General features: G+C 41.1%; 1 protein-coding gene across 1 annotated transcript in view; it reads right to left on the bottom strand.

The window, feature by feature from the left end:
* Window positions 1-4762: 4762 nt before the first annotated feature.
* Window positions 4763-11517, bottom strand: part of RACGAP1 (Rac GTPase activating protein 1) — a 44574-nt gene continuing 37819 nt past the window's right edge. The window contains exons 13-17 of the mRNA XM_006870064.1: window positions 7274-7379; window positions 6973-7105; window positions 6616-6751; window positions 5263-5371; window positions 4763-4916 (exon numbers count right to left, since the gene is read on the bottom strand). Coding sequence (XP_006870126.1) covers window positions 4841-4916; window positions 5263-5371; window positions 6616-6751; window positions 6973-7105; window positions 7274-7379 — 560 coding nt within the window. The 3' untranslated portion in view covers window positions 4763-4840. The remainder of the gene's footprint in view (window positions 4917-5262; window positions 5372-6615; window positions 6752-6972; window positions 7106-7273; window positions 7380-11517) is intronic.

Here is an 11517-nt window from a genome sequence, read left to right as displayed (position 1 = left end):
ACCTCCACCCCGAAGTCTACAGTCGTATTTTTTCTGACCCCAGGTGTGGACACAGCAGGCTAACTACTACCTCTGTTAAGGAGAGCTGAGCCCTTGGGCTGATGAGGGAGAAAGCTGACCCGCCCTGGCACAGAGCAAGCTGCTGAAGAGAGATCACTCAAAGACTTCTTACTCAAAGCCAGATGATGAACACGAAACAGGGTGAGAGCTAATGCCACTCAGGGGAAAAGCCAATAAACTAATCCGCTGACACGTTTCTAGAGGCAGGCTGATGGCTTTGGCTCAGAGACTCGTCTGTTCTTGGCTTTGGGCTTCAAAGCACGAGGGATTCACATGGGTGGGTGGCCTGAGAACACACTCCCACTCCCACCAGAGCAACCTTGAGTGCTTCCCTCCTTCCACTCAGAAAACAGCCCGGATCACCAAGTCTCTACTTGGCAATAACCCCAACCATTAAGAAACCTTCCTGGTCCCAAATGCTTTTCCCAGCAGTTTGGGCCTCCTTGTTCCTTTCTGGATCATCTGTTGAGAGAAAACTAATTCAATTACAAGCTCCTGGAGGAAAGACTGTGTCTACTTTCATCCCAAGTAATGGAAACCACCAACTAAATCTTTGACACACAAATGGAAAGACTTCATGGAGTGTGGCAGAACCAGAGTGAGGCACTAACTTGCTTTCTGCCAGTCCTACAAATGACTGGTTGATGTCTACAACACCCTTCCTTCCCCTGTGGCTGCACTCTCACTGAAAGTAGTATGCAACTGGAGTACGCCTCAGACAGCCCTCTGTGGCAGCCAGGGCTCTAGGATGGGTAAGATCAAAACCATACCCACTGCAGACTGTAAATCTTTTACGGGAGCAGACAATCTCATCTTTCTCCCTCAGAGTCACTGGTGGGTTTGAACCTTTGACCTTATGGTCAGCAGACCAGTGTTTTCCCTACAGTGCCACCAAGGCACCTCTCCCCATCCCACACAGCTGCAGAGGACAAAACACTACTAGGTAATATCAGGCTGTCTTCTGCCTGACTTCATGAACAGAAACCATCAACAAATACAGCTGAGAACCCGTGTCTAATAAATTACCCAAGTTAAGGGACCTCCTGGCCTGGTGCCTTCATTTATTTACAAAATATACCAGCTACTGGGAGCAGATACAAAAATTTTTTTACGAAGTTCTTAGGTTAAGTGGCCATTTTCCGCACCCTGTTTACATTTAAAGCACGAGGGCTAACATGCCCCAACTCTGCATGTTTAAAAGCTTTTCACATCAGTGGCTGAAACCTGAGTCATCACCAACACTACCATGAAAACACATTTATCAAGAACCTACTGTGTGTGTGGGGTCTACTTTAACACTGAATTCTATGCCACCCTTGCTCAAATCTGGACTTCTGCAACTGCTCTTTACTCTGCTCATTCTGAGAGGCTAAGAAAAAGTCATGCGTGATTAAGAAAACTACTTGGCTACCAGGCATAGCAGAGGGTTCTCCAAATGCTTCTCCAATAGAAAAGAATACATAATACATGTACACATGAAGATGTCCTGGTGGAGCCATAGGTTGAGCATCGAGCTGCTAAGTGAAAGGTCAGAGGTTGGAACCCACCAGTTACTCAACTGAAGACAAGACAGTCTGCTTCCATATTTAGTCTTGGAAATCTTAACCCTATGGGGCAATCCTAGAGTAGCCAAGTCAGAATCAATGCCATGATAGTGAGTTGTTTTATATGTATATTTGGGGAGGGTTTCAAAAAGTCCATGGAAAATGGAATTAAATGAAAATGGAATTTTCCACGAAATTTTTGAAGCCCCTTATGTGTGTGTTACACACATACATACATCTGAAGCTTCACACCTTAACAAAGCAGCAAGCTGGATTATCTTTGTTCCTGTGCTCACCCAGCATTCCTTATCATTTGTGCTGCCCAACAATTTAAGCGTGCCTGGAAGAATTCAAGACCCCTTTCAATGCCATGGAGAGGTTCAGTTCATGACCAAAAATGACGATTATTTTTTTCATGGTATATCAACTGAGTATCCTATAGTTCTTCAAATTGAAATTCAAGACACTTTCTTGCATAAGATATAAAATCTCCTGGTCATTGCCTGAAGACATGCTCTCCTCTATCTGTGCAAGCAATGAAACCAGCTTCTTAAGAAAGGAGAAATCGTTAAGCAACTAGTAATAAACACAAATTGTTGCTGCTAAACCAAACCATGTAATGCTTGCCCAGTTAAACATCAAACTCCGGCGTCTTACGCGTATATTGATAGAGGAGAACAGAGATAAACACCACAGTTTGAGGATTCTGGTTATTAGCAAGTGGAATAGTAAAGTTAAACCATATTATAGGTGGAGGAAGAGTCAGTACGAGCAAGGATCATGAGCAGATGGGGTGACAGCCACTGCAAAGCACTGGGCCCCTTTCTACAGCTCTCACATCAGGGAAGCATAATTTAATCAACAAAGCTCTTGAAAGTCAAGCTGTTCCACATGAAGTACTGTTAGAGAAGTTGAAGGTGGACACATATTTCCCTAAACTGTTATCAGAATTATTTTGATGGCTAAAGTCTCCTGGCCTAGCCCAAAAACTGAACAACTGTCTGCCAACATTTGACACACAGGACCATCTTTTTCGTTAATGGGCCATCAGTTCCTGCACAAGGTAGTCTTGCCTTCACTAACGTTATACAATCCATTTACTTTCTCTACATTAGTGACTTAAAATGTACCTTGGGGAGATACTACAGAACAGCAAATGTGGAGCCAGGCCAACACTAGGCTTCCAAAGACATAAGAAGAGACAGCATTTAGAGCAGTTTTTTAAAAAAACAAACCTAGCAGGCATGTGTGTGTGAAGGGGGGTGTAAAGGGAGATGGGACCCATTTGCTGTCCATTTGCTGAGGCAGCTGGGACCTGCTGTGAGAGCTGCCACCTCCTGAGAAAAAAGCCAGTAGGTTGCCTCCTTTCTCCACAGTTACATATTAAGCCTGCAACTGTTTACGTTCAGTCTCAGATACATTCTGTTCACGAGCGTCAGAGTTCCAAGTGCAGGTGCCCTCAGTTAATGATCCCAGTTCACTCCGGAGTCACTTCCAGCAGCGAAGGATATTCCAAGCAGGGCTTCGAACTGGTTCATTCTGGCTCAACTTGATGCTGAGAATTGTCCTTTCAACTCAGTACACTAATACAGAATCTATATTTTTAACCTGGAGAGGTGACTCTTACAAGAATTCTGATTCTTATATACGTATATTCTCATGTATACACCTAGGGCTCTTGTAATATGTAGATTCTGATTCAATAGACCAGGAGTAGAAACGAAAAGCTTAGCAAGGGGTTGAGTCCATTTATTTATTTATTTATTTTTAAATCTGCACCATTCTGGTCCCTAAAAGCTTTGGTTTTTGTTTAGTTTCTTCAACAACAGATTGGGTAATAATCATAGGACAAATTTGTACTGCATTTTAGGTCATGAAAAAGACTGAATAAGAAATGAAAAGACAACTTCCTGGTGGTAGTAAAGTTGGGTGGGTCAATCAAACCAAACCCATTACCCTTCAAAGTAGATACCAATGTACAGTGACCCTGAAGGACACAGCAGAACTAGGCTACAGGGTTTTTGACCTGACTGCCACGTTTTTCTCCTGTGAAGCAGCTGGTGGGCTTGTACCACTGATCTTTCTATCCAGAAATAGAGATGAACAACTGACTCAGAACACGCTATCAAAGGAAATATTGTCTAAAAGCCTGAAAGGTTACCTTCCAAGACAAGAAAACCAACTTCAAGCTCATTTTGAAAAAGCTATTTATTTTTTTCCAAATATACGTTTTGCAGACAATATGGGTCAGAAACATTCTATAGAAAAAATCATCTTTATAAACATAATGGCAATAAGGAAAAGCTCACACTTATCTAGATGTGGCTATGTTCCATGGGAGACGCGGGTATGTTCCACAGGAAGATTTTAGCATCCAAAGTGCAAAGACAAAATCTATGGCTTCCCTGGCCACATAAAACATTGGCAATCTTCCCTTACAGCCCACTTTCAATGGTTAGTTGTGATGCCAAATACATGGCACAATGACCTTTAGAAGTTGGGCTCCAGTGGACAAGGTAAGGATGGAGCAGGGTCAAAGAGCAAGAATCAGGATGAATTCAATTTTAGAATAAACCGGCTTTGATCTCAAAACTAAAGCTAAAGTCCAGCCTGAGGCCCATCAGAGATAAAGACAAGCTTTAGCATCACATTTACAAGGCTGTGCCTGGTAACACTATTAAGAGCTAATCAATCCAAATTAAAGCTAAACATACTTCGATACGTATTTATAAAAGTTCCATGTTATAACTCAATTCAAAATGGGAGAAAGGGAACTTCTTAGTCCTCAGGGGAGCCATCCTAAACCCTCTGTCTTCCTCCCACCTCCCACCCCCCACCCTGAAGTTCGGTTTCTGTCACCGTCTCATGGAAATTAGTTTGAAATGACACCAAAGAAAGTTCATTCCATGCGCAGTATTTGGCTTTAAGCCAAAGGATGTTGCCCCCACCCCTGTTCCCTCAACAAGAATCACAATAATCCACACTACCCCTTCAGCCCTGCAAAGATCTCCCATCTAAAAGCTCAAAACCACCAACACAAGGTGTTGATATGTTACTTGAGGAGAAGGAGAGGGAGATATATATATAGTTTTAATAAAACCCCCATGCACAATTAACTTGATTAAAAGCTCGGAGAATGCTAAAAGTAGTCATGAGTACAGGAGGCTGCAGAGCGGAGTACAGGTGCGCCGCCCCTGCAGGCGGGAATGCTGCGGAAGTAGCAGGCAGACACGACTTCACTTGAGCATTGGAGAAGCAAAGAAGTTGCCTTGCCGTCCTAGGTTGGTGGCAGACTTGCTTTTGCTCCCAAACCTAAAGAAAAGGAGAATGAAATTAGAATGCATTCTATCAAAATTGGTGAATAAACAGCATTATAGTTATATAATGATAAATGACATTATAAAATTTGATATAATCAATTAAAAGAAGGGCACTCTAGCCACGACTCTGTAAGGTACTCTTAAAGGTCACCTGAAATGAGGAAGGGATAATATTAAAAACCTTTTTTAAAAAATGGATCCCGTGATCCAGGTTTCCTTTTATAGTCATATCAATAGTTAAAATCAGTCCGACTTTTCTTTTAGTAAGTTTCAACATGATGGGAAAGAAGTCTGAAGAAGCATTCAACTCGCATTTCCTAAGAAGGAATTCTCCATACCTGGGAGTGTTCTTGGAGAGGGTGGAGCGGACTCTCTGTGACAGGGAGCTGGATGAAGGGGTCTTGAGGAGCTGATGCTCAGGAGTGGTCACAGGCCCCAGCAAACTCACTTCAATCAAAGTTTAGAGATATTTTTATAAGAGAAGGAAACAAAGCACCCTTGTATGTAGACCAGTTTTAAGCTGAATACCCTATAAAGCACGTAAGAGCTACACTCAGAGACCTAGCAAAGTCCCAGAGATCATTTCTGTCATAATTTTGTAACACACCATAATAACTGTTGAACCAAGCAGGAAACTAATTAATAAATAGCTGATAGTTGGTTCCTAGTTAGGCCACTCTCTAGCCGTCACAAACCTAACATCTGAACATTTGATTTTACCTATACTAGAATAGGGAGTCCTGGTGTAGTCCTGTAGGAGAGCACTGGGCTTCAAGGTCGATTTGAACCACAAAGTCAGAGGTCCAAACTCACCAGCCACTCCTTGGAAACCAGCTTGACAGTACTTCACAACAACAATGTCATACTAGAATACGGATTGCAATGACTCCATACATAAGCACTGGGTTGCAAACCACAGGGTCAGTAGTTCAAGCACACCGGTCACTCCACAGGAGAAAGATGAGACTTTCTGTTCCCTTGAAGATTTAAAACCTCAGAAACCCTACACAGGGTTGTTATGAGTCGGAACTGACTTGACGGCACTTAACAATACCAGAATAAACAATATGCTCAATTGAAAAAAACTTTCAGTAATGAAAGACCAAGTTTCAGTGACAGTGAGGTTAGAATGGAACCAACCAATACATATTTGTGACAATATACATTGGCAAAAGTCTTTAAAGAAACCAGTTTGGAAAAGCATATGAAGAGACATAAACGTACGTAAGTCCTTTAACTCAGCAATCCTACTCCTAGGAGTTTATCATTAGGAGGAAAAAAGCTATAGTATATATACATATAAGGTTGATTGCAACAATATTAATTACAAAAAAATATAAGAGATACCCAATAGAAAAGTAATTATCGCTTATGGCCACAAAAATTCTAATTAACATTATATAGTAACAGAGAAAACATTCTCACAATATACTAAGTGGAATAAGAATAAATTATATCTAAACTATTACTGCATCTATACAGAATCATATAAGTAATCATGAACTCAGAAAAGTAGAAAGTTATTACAATGGTATAGTTATATAAATTTTCCTTAATGTTAGGATTTTCAAAATAAGTTTTTATTGATGAATATGAATCTCAAACAGCTCTAATGAAGGCAAGAGAAAGGGTACATGCCCAAAACAAGAAAGTGAGTTCACATCCTTTAAGAAGGGCTCCTTAGACCTCACCTTTAATATCTGGTGTCTGCGGTGTTGAAAAGGCATTTGAATTTTCAATGACATGCACTGGGTCAATATTCTCCTGTTCCACCATCATGAACTGACTCCAATATTCCAATGGCAGTGAAAGCAGGCGCTCTACCACCTAAAAGCCACCAGATGTGTTAGTAAACGTTCAAAGCTTAGGGCTTATCTCCCAGTATTCTCTCTCCATATAAGATCCTAAAGACAAATGCAAAGGGGAAGGCTTCAAAAAGTTTGTGGAAAATAGAATTAAAAGGTAATAGAAATTTTCCACAAACCTTTTGAAGCCCCATAGTAAATCTTATTCCCAATTTATCTTGTTACACAAATTCATATACCTACCTTGGGTTGACGCTTGATGTCCTGTAACATTATCACTGGGTCAGGATTGGGTATAGCATGGGCAACTATTGTAGGGCCAAAGACTTTTGCCAAATTGGCAACATCCATTTTAGTGGCTGGGCTCTGAGCAACTCTAGGCAAAGAATATTAAATAAGAACACTCCTCCTCTACTTACACGCATACCAAAATATTCTACTAGAAAACAACTCATCCTTTATGCTCCCTCCTAACACCCAGCCCATATTATCTTTCCCTTGGAAAACTCTTTAAATCCCAGAACTAAGTTTCTGCTGTACTTACCTCTGCAAGTGAATCATGAGGAAAGCTAATGTATCCCTGTTGGCTTGGGGCAGTTCACCTACAGCCTGATACATGGCAGCTATACTGTTGTCCTCATCCGTGATTTCTAGAAATGAAAAGAAAGTACCAAGAGGCCTAGACCTTCTTTCCTGTGACAGCAGGCTTCCAAGTTATCGACCACAAAGCCTTCTCTATACAGTAAGCTTCTGAAACTTCTGATTAGATTCATGTCTGCATCAGACTCTAGTTTCATTAACAAGTAGGATACTGGCCAACAGCTCAATATTAGAAGTCTGAACTTTTTTTTTTTTTTTTTTTTTTAACAAATCAGCTCTACAGTTCGGAGGCAGCTGGCATAACCCATGTGCTACAAAAGACATGTAACTGCAAAGATCACAATTATCAAAAAGGTATCCATTCATTTGTAAAACATATGTGAAGACCTACTATGTGCCAAACAATACTCTAAGTGCTGGGAGTAAAGCAAAACTAAACAAAGTCTCAGCTTCATCGAAAATACATTCCACTGAATGAGGGAATAAAAAGTTTTATAAAAAGGAAAACAGAGCAGGCAAAACTGGGAGCTGTTAGACAAGGTGGTTGGGAAAGGTGTTTCTTAAGACAATATACCTGGAGAGAGACCAGAAAAAGGAACAAACCATGCAAATATCTATGGTGGACTGCTCCAGACTAAGTCAATAAAAATGAGAAGACCTCAAGGTAGGGAGTAGACTGTTATGTCCTAACGATTAAAAAGATTACAATTTAACTAGAGAGGAAAAAAGAATGTTGAAAGAAATTATGTTGGCAATATAACCAGGAGCTTTTGGATCATGTGGATTTTATTCTGAGAGTGATGGAAAGCCACTAGAGGATACTGGGGACAGAAGGAACATTGGCTAATTTAAAAATTTTAAAGGACCACTCAATAAGAGGAACACATTGTAGAAAGAATGAGTAATAAAACAGTTGGTAGGTTCTTACAATACTCCAGGGTGACAGATGTTAAAAGGAGAAGGAGGAGCAACAAACATGTACTTTAAGATATATTTTATACCTCTGCATTACATAAGGCTATAGGTGGAATCCTAAACAGCATCCAGAATCTTCAGTGGTGGGAAATTTCCACTTGAAAAGACAGGCAGTCCAGCCTGGAACGGCTAGAAGAACAGAAGATACTTCTTGAAAGAAAGACCGACAGGAAAAATACAAAACAATATAGGCAGACCGACTGATTACTAGAAGAACAAGCAAGTTGCTCACCCAGGAGACATCAAGGCAAGCGGTTGAGTCCCCTCAGAGCAAACCCTCTTCCAAGACTAAGACTCAATGGGAATACACGTTCTGATTGGTGACCATATTCGTCACCAATAAGGGGAAGTGAAGGAAAAACAGCAATGAAGCTGCGAGCTAAGCCCTACAATGTTCAATAGAGTCCTGTGTCGGGTGGAAACCTGGTTGGCCAGCAATGTGGCAAGACCTGGGGACTCTTCAGTCCACAGTCAGTGACATAGTCACAGAGGACTAGAGTGGAGAGTGAAGTGTTCAGCTGATAAGAAGAGAGGGCATATTCACAAGAACACCACCCTTACAGATAATATTCACTTGACCTGGCTTCGATGACTGGATGATCAGAGCTCAACTAGAAGAAGAGGGAAAAAAAGAGTAATCTGATACACTTTGATGAACTTGACCTATACCTATGGATGCAGTAGCTCAAAAGAGGGAACAAATCTTTGCAGCAAGGATCATTCTCATGCCCTTCATACACAGAGTAGACAAGGATGGGCAACTTGGACATTGGCTACCCAAAGTGGGGCGGTGGGGGGCTACAAAGGCAAGAAGTGACTGAATTACAAGCTTTCAAGAGGGAGCCTAGATCCAGAGGGCATAGAGGAAGGTAGAATCTCCACTGTCTAAGTGGGGCTGATGAAAGGAAATGAGGATAGGTCTCTTGTGATACAACAGTGACGTTTTTGTAGCAAGGAGGGGAGTGATTAACTTTGCAGAATAGCAACGGAGGTCCCTGGGACCAACAAGGGAGAATCACGGAGAGCAGGACCCTACCCCAGAGAAGCAGTGATGCCAGAGACAAAGGCAAGAGATGATGACGTGGAGAGATGAAGCAGCTGGGGAATTTAGACCCAGAGAGGGAGAAGGACTGTGTGCTGACAAGTGGGGAGAGAGAGGTAGGCTTGCAGGGTATACCCGTTGGTTGGTTGATGATGCATGGAGGGGACTGTAACCATGGCAATGAAACAATATATGACAGGATGAATGTAAAACTAATGTTCTCCCATGTAACCTATCACATAATTTACAATAAAACATTAAAAAAAAAAAAAATAGTAGGGATGTGTACGTTTTGAATAAAACTCCACCAGATAAAATACAAGGATAATACATAAGCTCATGAAAAGATGCTCAACTCAACAGCATTAGTAATTCAGAAATGCCCATTTAAGCCAAAATTGAAAAATATTTTTTCATACCTTTTTCAAATGTCTAAAATTGAAAGACTGACTACACTGTACCAAGTGTTGGTGAAGATATGGGATCAACTGAAACTCCCAAACACTGTTGGTGGTAAGGTAAAATCACACAACTACTCAACAAAACAGTTTGGCAGTTTTTTCCATATGATGCAGCCATTCTACTTCTAGATGTTTAAACCAAACAAATTAAAACATGTTGTTGTTGCTAGATGTCACCCCATTAACAGCCCTCTGTACAGCAGAATGAAATCCTGCCCAGTCCTGAGCCATCATCCTTATGTCTGAGTCCACTCATTAGGTTTTCAGTGGTTTATCCCCCAGGAGTGGACAGACTTTCCTTCTTCCTGGTCTATTAGCCTGGAAGCTTTGCTGAAACATGTCCATCATGGGTGGTCCTGTGTATTTGAAACACCAATGGCATAGCTTCCAGTATCACAGCAAGTTACCACATTACGATACACTGACAGATGAGTGAAAAAATGAAAGCATATGTCCATGCAAAGATTTAAATATGAATGTTTATAGTAATTGATTTGTAATATCGCCAAAGTGAAAATGACCCAAATGTTCATTAACAGGTGAATGGGTAAATAAATTGTGGCATAACCAGACAATGGCAGCCTATTCAGCAGAAAAAAAAAAAAAAAGAGGAAACAAATCTTTACAGCAAGGATCATTCCCATGCCCTCCATACACAGAGTAGACATGGATGGGCAACTTGGACACTGGCTACCCAAAATGGGGGTTGGGGGAAGAACTACAAAGGCAAGAAGTGACAGGCTTACAAGCTTTCAAGAGAAAAACTAGATCCAGAGGCCGTGAAGGAAGGTAGAATCTCCACTGAGTAGTATCCAATCTGTCTAGGCGGGGCTGATGAAAGGAAATGCAGATAGGTCTCTTGTGATACAATAGTGAATAATTGTTATCAGGACTGATTGTGAGGGTTGGAAATGTAAAGGTAGATGTTTTGTAGCAAGGAGGGGAGTGATTAACTTTGCAGTCTAGGAGTGGAGGTCCCTGGGACCATCAAGGGAGAAGAGAGGAGTGCGGGATTCTACCCAGAGAAGCAGTGACGCCAGAGATGGAGTCAGAGACGATGACTTGAAGAGATGGAGCAGATGGGGACTTTAGACCCAGAGAAAGAGAGGGAGAGGGGCTGTGTGCTGATGACCCAGGGGGCAGGCTTGCAGGGTATAGCCTTTGGTTGGTTGATGATCCATAGAGGGGATTGTAACCATGGCAAAGAAATGCTATACAACAGGATGAAGATAAAACTAATGTTCTCCCATGTAAATTATCACATAATTCACAATAAAACATTAAAAAAAAAAAGATATATTTCATTTCACAGATTGATGACAAGATTCATCAATGGATGAGGTACAGGGTGCAAGCAGAAGGAATGAACAATGGAGCTAAGTTCAAACAAAAACCTTGAAAAAAAAAACACCCAAAAAACTCTGGGTTTGTTTTTTTTTTTAATACAGTTTAGAAAGGAAATTTAAATAATATAGTTTAGTTAGTAAGAGGACAGGTAAAAAGAACAGATAATGTATATAGTTATTCAGCCATCATGATACTGAAGGAGGAAGTCCAAGGTGCACTGAAGGAACTGGCAAATAAGGCACCAGGAATTGATGGAATAAAAATGGAAATCTTTCAAGAAAGTGAGGCGGCACAGGAGGCACTCACTCATCTCTGCCAAGAAATTTGGAAGACAACTATCTGATCTGGCCAACTGATTGGAAG

Source organism: Chrysochloris asiatica, unplaced genomic scaffold (genome assembly GCF_000296735.1).
Source record: "Chrysochloris asiatica unplaced genomic scaffold, ChrAsi1.0 scaffold00138, whole genome shotgun sequence".
NCBI lineage: Eukaryota > Metazoa > Chordata > Mammalia > Afrosoricida > Chrysochloridae > Chrysochloris > Chrysochloris asiatica.
Note: the sequence above shows the minus strand (reverse complement) of the source record. Positions and strands in the feature narration are given on the sequence as shown.